This window comes from Platalea leucorodia (assembly GCF_965183815.1).
Source record: "Platalea leucorodia genome assembly, chromosome: 4".
Lineage (NCBI taxonomy): Eukaryota > Metazoa > Chordata > Aves > Pelecaniformes > Threskiornithidae > Platalea > Platalea leucorodia.
Genome location: NC_138826.1, coordinates 101,968,310 through 101,982,972, shown reverse-complemented (window position 1 = coordinate 101,982,972; position 14,663 = coordinate 101,968,310). Strand labels below are relative to the sequence as shown.

General features: G+C 38.9%; 1 protein-coding gene across 2 annotated transcripts in view; it reads left to right on the top strand.

Moving 5' to 3' along the window:
* The window catches only part of TSPAN12 (tetraspanin 12), a 45,497-nt gene extending 31,819 nt beyond the window's left edge, over positions 1–13,678 (top strand). For both annotated transcript variants that reach the window (XM_082308473.1, XM_082308474.1), the window contains exons 6-8: positions 2,858–2,965; positions 5,565–5,708; positions 12,137–13,678. In XM_082308473.1, the coding sequence (XP_082164599.1) occupies positions 2,858–2,965; positions 5,565–5,708; positions 12,137–12,442 (558 nt within the window). In that variant the 3' untranslated portion in view covers positions 12,443–13,678. The remainder of the gene's footprint in view (positions 1–2,857; positions 2,966–5,564; positions 5,709–12,136) is intronic.
* Positions 13,679–14,663: the final 985 nt, after the last annotated feature.

Here is a 14,663-nt window from a genome sequence, read left to right as displayed (position 1 = left end):
GCATGAAATCACACAAGCCTGTGGTGGGTTTCAGAGAATCAGTTGGCATTATTGTAGGTGTGTGGGTGATGTTGTCAAAAATGTCACCGAGGCATAACTGCCTCTGCTGATCCAATATGGGCTCTCCTTGGCGTATGGACAAGTTGCTCTAAGAGTCCTTGTATAAACAATTTTCCTTCCAGCTCATGATAGCTTTCAGCGTGAAGTGTGCCTCATGACTAATTTATTCCAACCACAAGACTGAAAAGCCAGTGTGGGTTCTCGGCTTACTTGGGCATTGGTCAAGCCTTGAGACTCATTAGAAAAATAATAATGAATAAGTAGGTCTCAGCGGCAAACCGAGCTTTACAGAACTTATACTAAAATCAAACTAGCATCTCTAGTTTTTGTTTGTCTACACACTACACGGAAGTGTTGGTGTATAGTCAAACAAATGCATCTCAAGATAATGTATTATTGTGTACCACTGTGTGCATGAGCTGATGGGAAGGTATTTAGTAGATACATTGATGTCCTTAGTTTGACATGTTGGCGCTCTCGGAGCAGTCAAACACACAGATTCCAATATCCCTCCTTAGCTCCAGAATTCAAATTGCCTTCCTACAGCGGGGTTTAGTTTGTTTTGACTTGCTTTTAATTTCCTTCTCTTCTTGATTTTTTTTTTCCCTGCTTTCCATTGTTTTCATAAAGAAGTTGGACGCCTTGTGTTACATGTGTAACCTTGGACTGTGTTCAACTCAAATAAGATAATAAAAAAATAGTCTAGCAAATACGAGCTTAATTGCAGCAATAGCAAATATTAACCAAAGAAAGCAGAGTGCTAACTTCTAATGCAGTGGAAAGAAAAATGCGTTGAGTACAAAACCAAATTATTTTATTATAGTGACCAGTGTAAATGTTTGTGGTAGAAGTACTCTGTGATACTGTTTTTAAGTGTTTTTAGTACTCTACTGCTAACATATTTTTCATGTGGACAATTGTAAGTTCAATGCTTTACAGCTTAAGATATAAAAATTTTGCTAACTGAAAGGTGTGTTAAATTTCTGTGATATTATTAATATATTCATGATATATGAAGCTTTACCAGGACATCAAAAATGTAGTATAACTCAGCAGTGGTAATGAAATATTATCAAATGGTCTTATTTGGATTATGGAGTCAGGCAAGCAGTGACTGTTCCTGTATTTTTGTAGAGCATCTAGCACGACAAAGACCGGGCTCCTTGGGGAAGTATTGTGATCGTTTTTTTTTTTTTTTTTTTTTCTTCTTAGGTTATATTTATTGCTATTTGCAGAATGCCCTTACTGTTCACTCCAAGTTGAATGGGGTAGCTAAGTCACAGCCTCTAGAGGAGCTGGGCTCCCCCGCCCTCCATATGAAAGCTGATATTGCAATTGTGATTTCTTTCACCATGACTATTAAGGCTAATGGGAACAAGTCAAAACTCAGCATGAATGGTATGTGTGCCTAGAAGGGCAACTGCAAAGTCTTCAGCTCCTTGTTTTAGTTTGGCCTACTGAAATTTGTGCCGCTGAGCAGAAGTTAATATCTTATCTTGACTCTTAGTGGTATTGTATGCCAGGTGCCGTAGGACTTGCTTCTGTTGTTTCTAACAAATTACTAACTGAGGGTTATAGTCTGACAATGGAGAACACCAGCTCCTCCTTCCCTAGCACCTTGAATACTGTGTTCAGTTTTGGGCCCCTCACTACAAGAAGGACATCGAGGTGCTGGAGCGTGTCCAAAGAAGGGCAAGGAAGCTGGTGAAGGGTCTGGAGCACAAGTCTTGTGATGAGCGGCTGAGGGAGATGGGGTTGTTTAGCCTGGAGAAGAGGAGGCTGAGGGGAGACCTTGTTGCTCTCTACAACTACCTGAAAGGAGGTTGTAGTGAGGTGGGGGTTGGTCTCTTCTGCCAAGTAACAAGCAATAGGATGAGAGGAAACGGCCTCAAGCTGCGCCAGGGGAAGTTTAGGTTGGATCTTAGGAAAAACTTCTTCACAGAAAGGGTAGTCAGGTATTGGAACAGGCTGCCCAGGGAAGCGGTTGAGTCTCCATCCCTGGAGGTATTTAAAAGACAGGTAGACGTGGTACTCTGGGACATGGTTTAGTGGTGGACTTGGTAGTGCTAGGTTAACTGTTGGACTTGATGATCCTGAAGGTCTTTTTGAACCTTAACGATTCTATGATTCTGAGTAGTCAAATTTGAAAGAAAAATACTTTGAGAATTTTTCTTTCAGAAGAAAAGATTTACAAGGCTATGAGTGTGCGTGAAGAAAAAAGTTCACAGGGCCTCATTGTCTACACTTCCTTGTTACTCTTCTTGAGTAAGATGCTGAAATTGAGTACATTTGGGATACCTGCATGCCGGACACCAGGGAAAGCCAGAAAGCCACTGAAAAGACTCTCAGGGTAGAATTCATCTCAATTAATTTTATATATTTAGAAGTTAGATGTTTAAATCTACGTTTGTCACCTTAGACAGTGAAGTTGATTTGAGACTTCAAGAGAATGATTCATCTGCTCTGTTTAAAATATCTGTCTTGAGATGAATTGCCCCATATGACTGCCTGTTTCTTTCTATTGACTAACAAGACACCAGGGAGATACCTAAATTGGGGCAGATAAATGCCATCCTTCATGACTTGAATGGGGCTCGGTTGAAATTTTATGCCAGGTAAAAAAATCTGGTAATGATATAATTGTAAAAATTGAAGCACTTTGTTTTCCTGTTTTATTTGAATGCAAAGTTATTTTGGTCATCGTGCTGGAAAGATCTCAGAATAAATGGAAGGTCTGGGTTTGGAACCACAAGCCAACTGATCTGTAGTATCAATCGCTTTTCTTTCCTTGTTCCAGGTTCCAGTGCAGTGGTCTGATATGATCACGCTGAAAGCCAGGATGACCAATTATGGCCTACCTAGGTACCAGTGGCTGACCCATGCTTGGAATTTCTTCCAGAGGGAGGTAAGACGACAGTGAATCATGAGCTGAAGTAATACATGCTTGGTAAATGTTATTTACCTGCCAAAGGAAAAAGTTTGTTTTTAAGTGAATAGGTAAATAAATGCAAGTTCATTTCATGTGAAATCTTGTGTAGTGATGATATCTTTTAACATCACTTGATATCCAACTCTTGAGCTTTTGTAGACCCTAAAGACATTAAAACACCAAAAAAAAAAAAGTTACTAAATTCAGTTAAATTGCTAACACTGTCCTCTCCTTGCCAGTAAGGTTAGGACACCAACACATTTTAGGATTATTATAACATTTAAGAGTACGATGTATATAAAATTAAAGATCTGCAGGTAAAGTAAAATTAACATTTCTATATGCTGTTTTAATATTAAACTGTGCTTCCTTTCCTGTAGGCTCTGTTAATTTCCTCTCACAGAGCTGTCATAGTTAAGATATGTGTTTAGCTGGAAATGAATGAGAAAGGAAGTTTCCAAAAAGATGCCAACACTGTCTCTTTGGCTGAGGTTAGGGAAAGTGATCAGAGTTTTTACTTCCTTTGACTGGGGGGCTGGCAAACAAACCAAAAAGCTGCCTTGTGTGTTCACAGCTTTGCCCTCTAGCCTACTAAAATTCAGAACTGTTTTTAAAGAATGAAGTATTATGTTACAAAAACCATGAAATTGCCCAAGGTAAAACCCATTAACTCCAAATATAACTCACGTGCAGGAAGAGAGCTCTTTAAATGCCTGTCATTGTGCTGCCCTTCTTGAAATGTTGAAATCTATCATTGTTGCACAGATTTCCTGTTTATTTAAACATTTCCTGGCAGCACTTGGTTAGTCTGTATTTATACTAAAACCTGAAAGAAAGAGTGAGGACTACATGAGGTTAAACACCCCCCACCCTCCCTGGTCCCCTTCTCTGGCTTTGCAAATGCCCTGTGAAACAGAGTAATCACGCAGGTAGCGTGTTTGTGTCTGTTCTATACCTGAAATAACATAGTCAAATGGTCTCGATTTCCCTGAATGGAGCTGATACTGTATCTTGGTTTAAATGTACAGGTTGAATAAATTAAAAGCTGCTTCTTATACTTCTGGTTGTTGCAGTGTTATCATAATGTCTGGTTTTAAAATGAATATTAGTAATAAAACCCCAAGCATGCCTTAACTTTTCCAGGGGAGAAAAAGTACCTTTTAGAAGCTAGATTTCCTGTATTCCATCTCTGACCAGGGGAATGATCTGGGGAAAGCTTAAAGTGAACTGAGAAGGCTCTTTCACAGCTCCTAGTTAATGGTGGGCTCTCATTTTTATTCTGTCTACTCATAACTTGGACAATGGATGCATGAGCCTGATATGTGCTTTATGCCTGAATGAGCACTGTGCTCGGGGCCCTTCTTCAGTCAGCATTACAATTTTTTTTCCTAAAGAAAAAATTTATAATTACAATTTTGTTCCCAAAGATTCAAGCCTGATCAGCTTTATGCTCTTTCTTCTGCATCTTTTAACATCTGAGAGAGATGGGGAATGTCTCTTCCCCCCAACCCCCTTGCTGGTCTAATATCAGAGTTGTGACTACGCTAAGGAAGATGGGAAGGGTCAATTGAAGTCAGGAAGGAAGAACTGGGCGGGGGGAAGAAACAATTTGAGAGTAAGAAAAGGATGTTTAATGAGGTTGTCTTTGCAATTACAATGAGGAGCCAAAGCTTGAGCTTTCCTTAGACAGTACCGTGTTGGGAGGATTTTGACTGACTAATGAACTTATAAAAACAGAGACATTAAAGCTGTGGTGAAAAAGGAAGAAGTCAGATTTGTAAGAGGACTGGTGAAGTCAAGGCACAGTGTGTGCCAACACGGTGTCTGGGCACTGATCTGCTTGATTGTGACCGAGGAGTGGTGTGGTATACAGGACTCTGGCTCTGAAGTGGGTAAGGGGGACAAACATTCCCAAGCCCATGCATCAAAGGAACTAGGTGATGAGACAGGTTATATACTCGGACTGGTACCGGAGAACATCCGGACAGAAAAAAGTAGCATCTTGTTCCTGCAGCAAGGCTTTTATTCAGTCATATCAAGTCCCCATCCGATGCTGAAGAAAATCTAGTGTAGTTGCTTCAGCCCTTTTTTATGTGAAAGCAGTTAGGAATGCGGTAGGCTGGTTGTTTGGCTTTAAATCTCTCTGTGTGCTTTGCAGAGGATAAGACAGGTTGTTAGTCCTGGTGGTTTTTATAGCCAATTATGGCTCATCTGCTTTGCAGCCAGACTTCCTACTTTTATGGTTGATTCTGTTGCAGTGTTTATTTTAGTGTGGTACCACTTCCTTCCATTTTCCTTTTCCCTTTCAGCATTTGTGATTTCTATCCCTTTTTGCTCACTTTTTAAATCTTTTGCTTTTTTCAGTATTCAGATAAATCTATCATTTTTCTTATCTGGTTTTCAACAGATGTGTCCATAATTATAGCCTTGCAGGAATAGTCCTCACTAGTAAGACCTTAATCATCTTTTTCTACTACTTCCTCCAGCCACAGGTATACTTGTTCATTAGTCATGACCTACTTTTATGAAGAAGTAGCATCATTATTGCTGATCTTGGCTAATCCTTCCTTTGCAGTTTAAATGTTGTGGGGTGGTGTACTTCACAGACTGGCTGGAAATGACAGAGATGGACTGGCCGCCTGACTCCTGTTGTGTCAGAGAGTTCCCAGGATGCTCTAAGCAGGCACATCATGAGGATCTCAGTGACCTTTATCAGGAGGTAAGAAGAAAAATGTGGATATTTTGGAAGGCTTTGTACATTCTTCCTGATCAAGTCATTTTCCAAACGCATCACTTGCAGTGTAGCAGAAAGGTTTGTAGACTACTTGTGTTTATGGAAAATGTTTATTTATGTTCATTATTTATTAATGCTGAAGAGGAGGGAGGAAGGAAGAAAGAAAGAAAGAACCCACCTACCCACCCTTACCTGGAAGTGAGATAAGTTAGTAGCAATGCAGTTAACATCTAAGATATTCTTAAACATTGAGGTATTTGTTTTATATTGGTTAGGTTGGAGTTGAAATTTGCTCCAATCAAAAAAAAAAAAAAAAAAAAAATTATTTTGATGTAATGTCCAGTCTTCAGCTTGCCAAACTAAGAGAAATTCTACTTACCCTATGGTAATGAGGACTCAGCAGTATGTACAGTGAAGGATGCTTTTGAGAAGTCCTTTGGAAGATGAGAGCTCTCTTGTTAACAGTGCTCATGCAAGGAGGCAGGTAATTCAGTTGCTCCGCTGTGAGCATGCATAGAAATTTTGTGTAAAAATGTTCTTTCTCTCTAACTGCTACATTACAGAATGATTATTATTTTAAAAGAATAAAAAAAGCCTTAAAACTGGGAGAGGACCTATTTGAACTCAAAGCAGGTGAGGGAGGAGGTCATGGTAGCAAGTCATTACTGTTCTTAGGGTGAAAATTACAAAAACAAGTAAACATGTTCTCTACTAAAACTTTTGACTGTTCTCACAGCACAAAAATGTTGTAAAAAGTCACCTTTGTCTGGAGACTGCTATTTACCATTGTTTTTTTTTATGCTAACAGACCTCTGAAGACCTTTAATTGTTCATTCAATAATATCAGAATGACCAACAGTCCAGGTAGTCCAGTAGCGACAAAAAGCATGTCTCAGTCAAGTAGTTAGGAGGATCTGAGAAGAGGTGCATTCTTCGTTTGCTTGCTTTAAAAGTAATGTAGGGTGCATAGGAAGGAGGACGGGCCTGAGAAGCGTCCTTTCAGATGCTGCAGCATGAACGTTTCTCTAGCGGACACTGCAACTCTGCATTATGGAAGAGCACCCAAAGAACCATTTATCTTGTTCCAGTCTCTTACTGCTGTTCAAGACTCTTTCTTACCAGAATCTATTATGTGGCTCTTGTTCAGGAGCCATGGAGAGATACCTCTGAAGCAGGGGAGATTCACTATATAAACAAGCCAAGATGAATATTAGTTATTGCCAGGAAACAATTGAGTTTTTGTGAAATGGCATCACTGACATGGAGTGATTTGTTAGATTTGTATGGCATTGATTCTATAAGCAAGAAATTATATAATCTATTCTGGACTTTCAGACATCCATCCTAGGCCTCGTGCTTCCACTAGGAAGAGAGAAGGTAGAGCTGCCAAGAGGCAGGTGCCTCAGAAGGCCGGTCTGTGCTAGGGAACCTTAAAGACAGTGGCAGAGGCTGCTTTCTTTGCACGGGCTACTTGTAGAGCCTCTCCTGCCTTATGGCAAGGCTTGCAGCACAGGCAGCACTGGTTACACTTTAGAAATGTCAGTCTCTGAATGGGAAAGCCATTCAGGCTTCTTCTGGGGCCTGCCAATCTCACACATTCTTGAAGGAGAAAGAACTATGGCTTACTTTGCAATAATGGTTGTCTTTTGTTATAGCGTTGCCAGTATTGATACCATACAGCCCAACTCTGCCATAGAGAGCCTTCAAGGAGTGTAGATGTATGGAAGCTGCAGAACATTCATTTGCCCTGAGAGTCCTTCCTGCTTATGTGAAAAGGCAAGCGTATGTAAGCAGTGTCACTCAATGAAAAAACTAATTTTTGAGCTCAGGAAGCTCAAATATTTCTGAGAAGGAGTACTAGTCAGTGGAGTGGTCTTGTTGAAACTGCAAGGTTTTCTCATCTCATCTCTTCGGCTAACGTTTCATTCCCACAGTCATATTCCAGGAAAGTGGTTCTCTGCGCACTTCATATATTCAGATTCTTTTGGTTCTACTTAGAGAAAATTAATAGCCAAAGGTAATGATGATGTAGAGCAGAAAGGCTCTGAGACCCACCTGATAAAAAGAAAGGTTGCCTGGCTTTCTTTCCGAAAGAAACCTGAAGGGCAGATTTCTGGTTCTTCCCCTACCATACCCCGGAGCATTTTGGATGGATTCAGCTCTTAGCAAAAATTTGTTTTTGCTTGTCTACTGCAGAATCAGCTCCAAAAAGGGACAGGCTGTCTTCTGTTTTACCATCCGCAAAAATACTCCATTGCGCCTTGAGATATGTACAATATTTGGTTGGCAAAACATTTTTTTTCCATGGTGCTTGCCTGTGGGTTGTCTCAGGGGCTTGTACAGTATACTTGCTAATATGTTTATCTATATCATGCAAAACCAACTTACACTTGCAAGGCTAATCTGTCTGACTTCTGCTTTGGAGAATTGAAGGAGAAAACCTTTTTTAGAAAGTGATTCAAAACAAACTTGCATAGTCTGGTGGTTTGAGAGGCAGCCTGATGAGATTAGCCTCGCTAGCCTAAAATTGGCTTATGTAAATGCTTCACAAGTCCATTCTGGTACTTCAGAAAAATTCTTTGTAGTGCTTCAGAAAACTAAAGTTTGGTTTGGCTGGGACTGATAAAATTGTTCTGTTGTAGCTGTGCTGTAATTTTCTGCTGGGATCTCAGAGCTTTCTGTAGCCTAAGTTGGAATCCTTCACAATACAATTTTTGTAGAAAGAAAGGTGGCTTACTTAGTTCTACTTGAGAGTATTTTTGGCAGGAACTGTGTTTCCCCTGATGGATTTTGAAAGCTATTTTTCAGATGTGTTAGTCTTCTTGAAGTGCTTTATTCTGATGAGCTTCACCTTTGGTGCAGTTCATGGAACAGTAACTTTAGAAAGAGTGTGGTTGTGAGAGAGGTACATCAGATGACGATGTGGCCTCAGAGGTTCGTTGTGGTCTGAGGACAAGGGGACCTCTGCCCATCTTGTGATCGGGTGTTGTAGCCTAGATAAAAGGATTGGTAGGAGTTGATATCTTTAGAAGAATCAAAATTGCATGTTCAATATTTTTCTTTTTGTTTTCTAGCATAATTTTGAGTATACTCAAAATTTGACTATACAACAGATCTGTTGAATATACTGATGGTTTATCTGTTCTGCTCTGAGAAGTGCCTCATTTAAGATCTGGTCCTTATTCTATGATATTGCAGTAAATCAGAAATATATGCTTTGTTTCCATTTTAAGACTAAAAATATAAAATGGCCTTTGTAATAAATATGAATCAGGCCTTTAATCCATAGCTCTGTAGGAGTTTGCAGCTAATTCTCCTGAATGATTGCTGCAAGATTTTATACTGTTTCTGAGTTGTCAACAAGAACTACCCGTTTAGTGACAAACTCACTTTTGCCGAGGAGAATATATCTATGTACTCTTTTAATTGCAGGCTACCAACTATGAATGTGTCGCATAAGCAGAAATAAAATGCATAAATGTGAGGATTACAGGGTGGCTGGATATTTCTCAATTTTGAAACTGATTTTGGACGGGTATTAGAGCAGAACTGTAGGAACGTCATTAAATGGAGGGAGGCAGTCTATCTAGATTGGGCATAATTTGTCTCAGTTATGTGTCTGTACTGCAGGAGATGTAGGCATTAATGTTACTGCTCTCTGTTAATGGATGTTTCCTCTAGGCAACAAATGAACTGAATTTGAATACTGCTGTGGTTGAGCATTTTTAAATTGTGACCAGCATGTACCTTCATCCCTTAAAGTTATCAAGAATATTAAAATGCAGCCAGTTTCTTTGTAATTAAAAACAAATTTGGAAAGTAGTATAATTACAACGCTGTCTTCTAGTTGAAGAAAAGACGACACCAACGTGACGATTTTTGTTCCTCATCAAGTTTAATTACATTGCTTTTGCTACAGTATGGGTTTTGTTTTTTTTTTTTTTCTTTTGTGGATTTCTTTTCTTTCTTGGATTTCAAGGAATCCACGTTTACTCCTTGTTCTGTCTAAACTATGTTAATGCTTAAAAAAATGACACACTGAAATGATGAATGGAGCAAAGACATTGAGATCCTGTAACTTACTCTGGTACAATTGTTATGTAGTACATTAATTTTGTTTAGATCCTAAATGAGAATCTGTTGACTGCAGTGTGAATTTTGTGTGTGAGGCAGGCAAGAAATCAGGCCTTTCATCAAATATATTCAGGACTGCAGCAGTTGAAATTGTTGGCTTTGGGGAATTTCAGTGTGATTGAAAACTGTTATTAATCATGTCCTGTCCTCAGATTCTGTCACTTTGATCAATTGCTTTCTTTTCATAGAAAGGCTATAAGAAATATGTAGTAAGGATATAAACGCAAAAATGACATTTTGAAGACAGTGCCCATTTTGATGGGTTCCTGTTGTCTTCTGCTAGGACCAATGCCTTTTGGTACCTGTAGTGTTATCCCATCCAGATTATTACTCTGAATTTTCCCTTGGTGGCTGTGTTCCTTTGATTTCTGTGCTGTGAAGCCCTGTAAAGTTTAGAATAGAGAATAATCGTGGCCTAGAGTAGCTCAGGGCCTTCTCTTCAAAGTTTTATCCTTCCTAAGACTGGGCATCACCTTTTCTAAGCAGCAAGTACTGTAGCTTGTGTTTACACTGTTGTCCAGTAGTTCCCAGAGCCAGTATCTCTGTGTATTGTTGCTGCCTTACAAGGACTTCGAAGCTTTCCTGAAGCTTTGTGCAGTAATTATTTGTCCATTTAAGCAAACTCTGGAGCATGCGCTGATGGATTGGAAAGAGCTCAGGAGTCAAAGAGCAAGTACTCTTTCTAAATTTCCATTCCTATGTAACATCAACTTGTGATGTTTTAACATACTTTTTGTTCATCAGACTTCTCCTGTGTAAATAATAGTAGTAATTATTATTATTCTTTCAATAATTGCTTTGGGTTTGCACCTGCCTAACAGTAGGGAGAGGTGGTGTATGGGACCATCATGCTAATACAGCACATGGATGGTCAGCTCTTTGGAGTCTAGCTGCCTGCCTGGCTTTGTGCAGACCCTGGTACAAGGTGGGTTGTTACAGCTACACTCACAGGGGTTAATGAAACAAAACAAGGCAGTAATACAGTGAGGTGGCTTTCAAACTCAAATGTCTGCACAGTCTGCATTGACATAACAGTCAGCGGGATGTGTATTGGTACTTGAATTGCGTCAGAGCTGTAGGTAACCTGAGTCAGCCTGGGGACCTGCTGTGGCCAGAGATGGTGTACAGGAGGGGGAAGAGTGTGGAAACCACTATGCCAAACCAGTTCATTTTTGAACTGGTAAATTTCCCTGTCATTTTTCACAATATTGGCTTCAATGTTGCCTCCCAGTAATGATGACTTGGAGTTAATATGATTTTTTTTTCTTTTTTTTTTTTTTCCTCTGAGCAAATAACCAACAGTCTCTTCAAAGACCGTGCTTTAAGTAGCAATGGCCCAGCACAAGATATGAGATAAAACTGGCTCCTGGTGTAATGCCATCGTAATAACTGACAGAGAAGTTTCTACATGCAGATCAGAAATTAAGCCAGTTAATTTTAAAACGTAGTCTACAGATAGGGGAGGTAGGCAGAGTGTAACTAACATAAATGGATATGCTTTTTGCAATGAGGAGATGCTTCTAGTTGAAGAATAAAAAGCAGGAGTAATGCCACACATATGTGGTATTATTACTACTAAGTACTAAGTAAAATCTGTTTGTAGTCACTGCATTCTGGAAGTTTGTCAGGAGTCCTCTGTTAAAGGTTATTCTGTTCGATGCTCCTTACTCAGACGGTGTCTGGAATGTAATGATTTTTCTGCTCCCTAGGGACTTTCTGCGGAACTAATAAACTGGCATATAATGAGTCCAGATAAAACACTAAAAAAGAAAAGGTGGGAAGAAACACTGATGAGGTTATGCAGGTCTGTAGATCTTTCCTAGAATATTGTTTTAACTTCAGATTATGGTATTATTTGTAGAAAAAAGTCTAAAGAGTTTAAAATAATTGAGAAGCTTGAAGATCTGCAATTTAAGGAGGGAAACAAGAGGATTAAGAGGATTTAATGGCTTTTAAACCTTCACAAAACCTGTTCAGTTTCTTATAAAAATCAGCAATAGTTGATCGGAACTCAGATCAACTTTGAGGAATTTCTGAATTGAAGAGTAGCACAGATCTCTTGGAGCTTGTTACATGCAGTAGACTCTCGGTGTATGAGAAAACTTCAAGATGTCATTATGGTAGCAATTAAAAAGTAGGCAAAATAATTTTCGAAGTATTGTTTGAAGGAGGTGAGAGAGATTTTGGGGAGCCAGAAGAGCCAGCACTAGGTAGGATAAGCTAAATCTTGGGAGCCAAATAATATTGACTAATTTTTTTGATCTATTTTTGTTTCATAGGGATGCGGTAAAAAAATGTACACTTTTTTGAGGGGGACGAAGCAATTGCAAGTGCTGAGATTTCTAGGAATCTCTATTGGAGTAACGCAGATCCTGGCTATGATCCTCACTATTACTTTGCTGTGGGCTCTGTACTATGACAGAAGGGATCCTGGGGCGGATCAGATCATGGCCCTGAAGAGTGATACCTCACAGCAGCTGTCATGTCATTCCGTGGAGCTACTGAAACCAAGCCTGACAAGGATCTTTGAACACACATCCATGGCAAACAGCTTTAATACACACTTTGAAATGGAAGAGTTATAGGTGATGCAATGAATCTGAGAAGTCACAAAGGGTTTTAATTGGGTTTTGTTGTTGTTTTTATTCTGTTCCGTCCATTATACCAAATGTACCAGTCTTCCTATGCTTCAGAAAATGGCTAATGAATGGAAGTGAAGGAGGCCTGCATAGAAAGAAGGATAAACCTGTCAGCCTCTTAGAAGAGCCATGAAACAGTTGATAACGTTTGTTTTTTAAAAGGCACTCGTTCACTGGCACAGTAATGCTTAACTTATTGTCACAAGCTCTGTGATGTGTAAAATACTGATTCATTCACAGGTAGACAGATGGAATCTCTAAGGAAGCATCACAGGAAAGGAAAAGAAATATTTGTCTTCTGAAGAAAGGACTGGGCTTTGGACAAACGAAATGTGACTTCAGCTGAAATTGACTTTTACATTTTTAATAAGCCATTTGGAAAATGTCTTAATCAGGGATCTATGTACATATAATTGTGTGGTTTTGTGTGTGCATGGAAAGCAGAACTACAAGTCAATACTTGGATTTAAAAATTTGCAAGATTTGTAAAAAGGGCAAGATTTTCTTTTTTTCTAACAAAACCTTTATCTTAGCTGTTGTTAAAGATGTTCTAAAACTTCTATTTTTATCTAACATAACTGTTTAATTTTTAATTTTAAATATATTAAACAGGGATTCAAAACAAAACTATGACTCTGGACAATAGACTTTAATTTTCTGAGTAATTCTGGAGAATTCTTCTTTGAAACAGTTTGTTCTATGGACTATTTCTTAGTAAAAAGAAAAGAAAGAGAACCTTAAACATTCTTTCCAAAATGGGAATCAATATGGGAGTAGCACATTATTATAGATAAATCTTTTCTCCTGTCTGTGATTCCCCTGAAGGTAGAAACAAAAGACTACAAGGAAAATGCTTACAGTTCTGGATGCTATTGCAATAATTGTAAAAGTACATAAGGAGAAATTTTACTTTGGCAGCATCTTCATTAAGAGCTCTCCAGTGGCTTAAAATGCCAACTGGAAACAGCGTTAAAATGTATTTATTGAGGTGGGGAAAGTGCATTTTACTGTATTTTTATGAACAAGGTTTATTTCATAGGATTATTTTTACAGTTGGCCACGCTCCTGAAATATATATTTGTTCCACTGAGTACAGTAGTTTGTGGCCAATGGGTTTTTACATAATATTACATTTTAAAAGTTCTTTGTTTTGGAATTTGTAAAAGAAAATTAAAAGGATGTGATTTGGTAGACAATAAAAATTACTTTTGTCTTAAATTCTATAATGGCTTTTTTATTTTGAAGTCCTAGAGCGTGAATGCTTTCAGTGGGAGTTGGGAGGGTCTTCCTCCTAGCATGAGTTAATTTGATGTGTCTTTACCCATTCCACTTATTCTGTTGTGGTGAAATTGAATTATAAATTTCATTTTCTTTTTATATTGCTTCTGAGAAAGTGTCTTAAGGGCTCATGAAATGAAGTTCTTCAGTTGCGTGGGCTATTGTTTGTTTTTTAGCAGTCTACACGTGGGTGTAATTATTTCACGGGTACTATTGCAAGCAAGATTACCTTTCTGCTTTTGTACCTCTCCTACAGAAATGCTAATACTTACTTTGGGAGGTAAGAAAAAACTAAAGCATAGACTTTCCCAAAATTCTGCTAGGAGTATCTTTGTCAGAAATACTTTCTCATGCACTGTTTGGGAAGCCTTGTGCCCAGCATTACTGCAGACTTCTATCCTTCCCAATGCTTAGCCTGGGCAGCGTTTCCGTAGCTAAGGGTGAGGTTTCTATGTAGAAAAAGAGTGGGTGTCTGAGAAAGCCTGGATGTAGACCAGCCCTAGACTTTGGAGTGCTACAGAGACCTGTGATGCTACACAGTGGATTGAGCCATTGTTGGGTTTTTTCCGTGTTTAAAAAAAAAAAAAAAAAAAAAAAAAAAGCCAAACAAACCACAAATTGTGGAATGTTTTGATTGTGGATTGCAAGGATTACATGTACACAGTTACATTCAGCTGTGGATTACAGCTCAAAATAGGATTACAGCTCAAAATGTGAATTACAGCTGAATGTAGGGAATTTCACCGAAAGTAATGTAAAAAAGGGCAGGAAGAAGTCGTGCCCTTTGTCCAGGAAATCCTGACAAAGTTTTACCCAAGAAGTCTGTGGAAGCTCCCTTAGCGATGCTTCAGCTATCCCAAGTCGTCCCATGGGAGGACTCCCTGGGCTA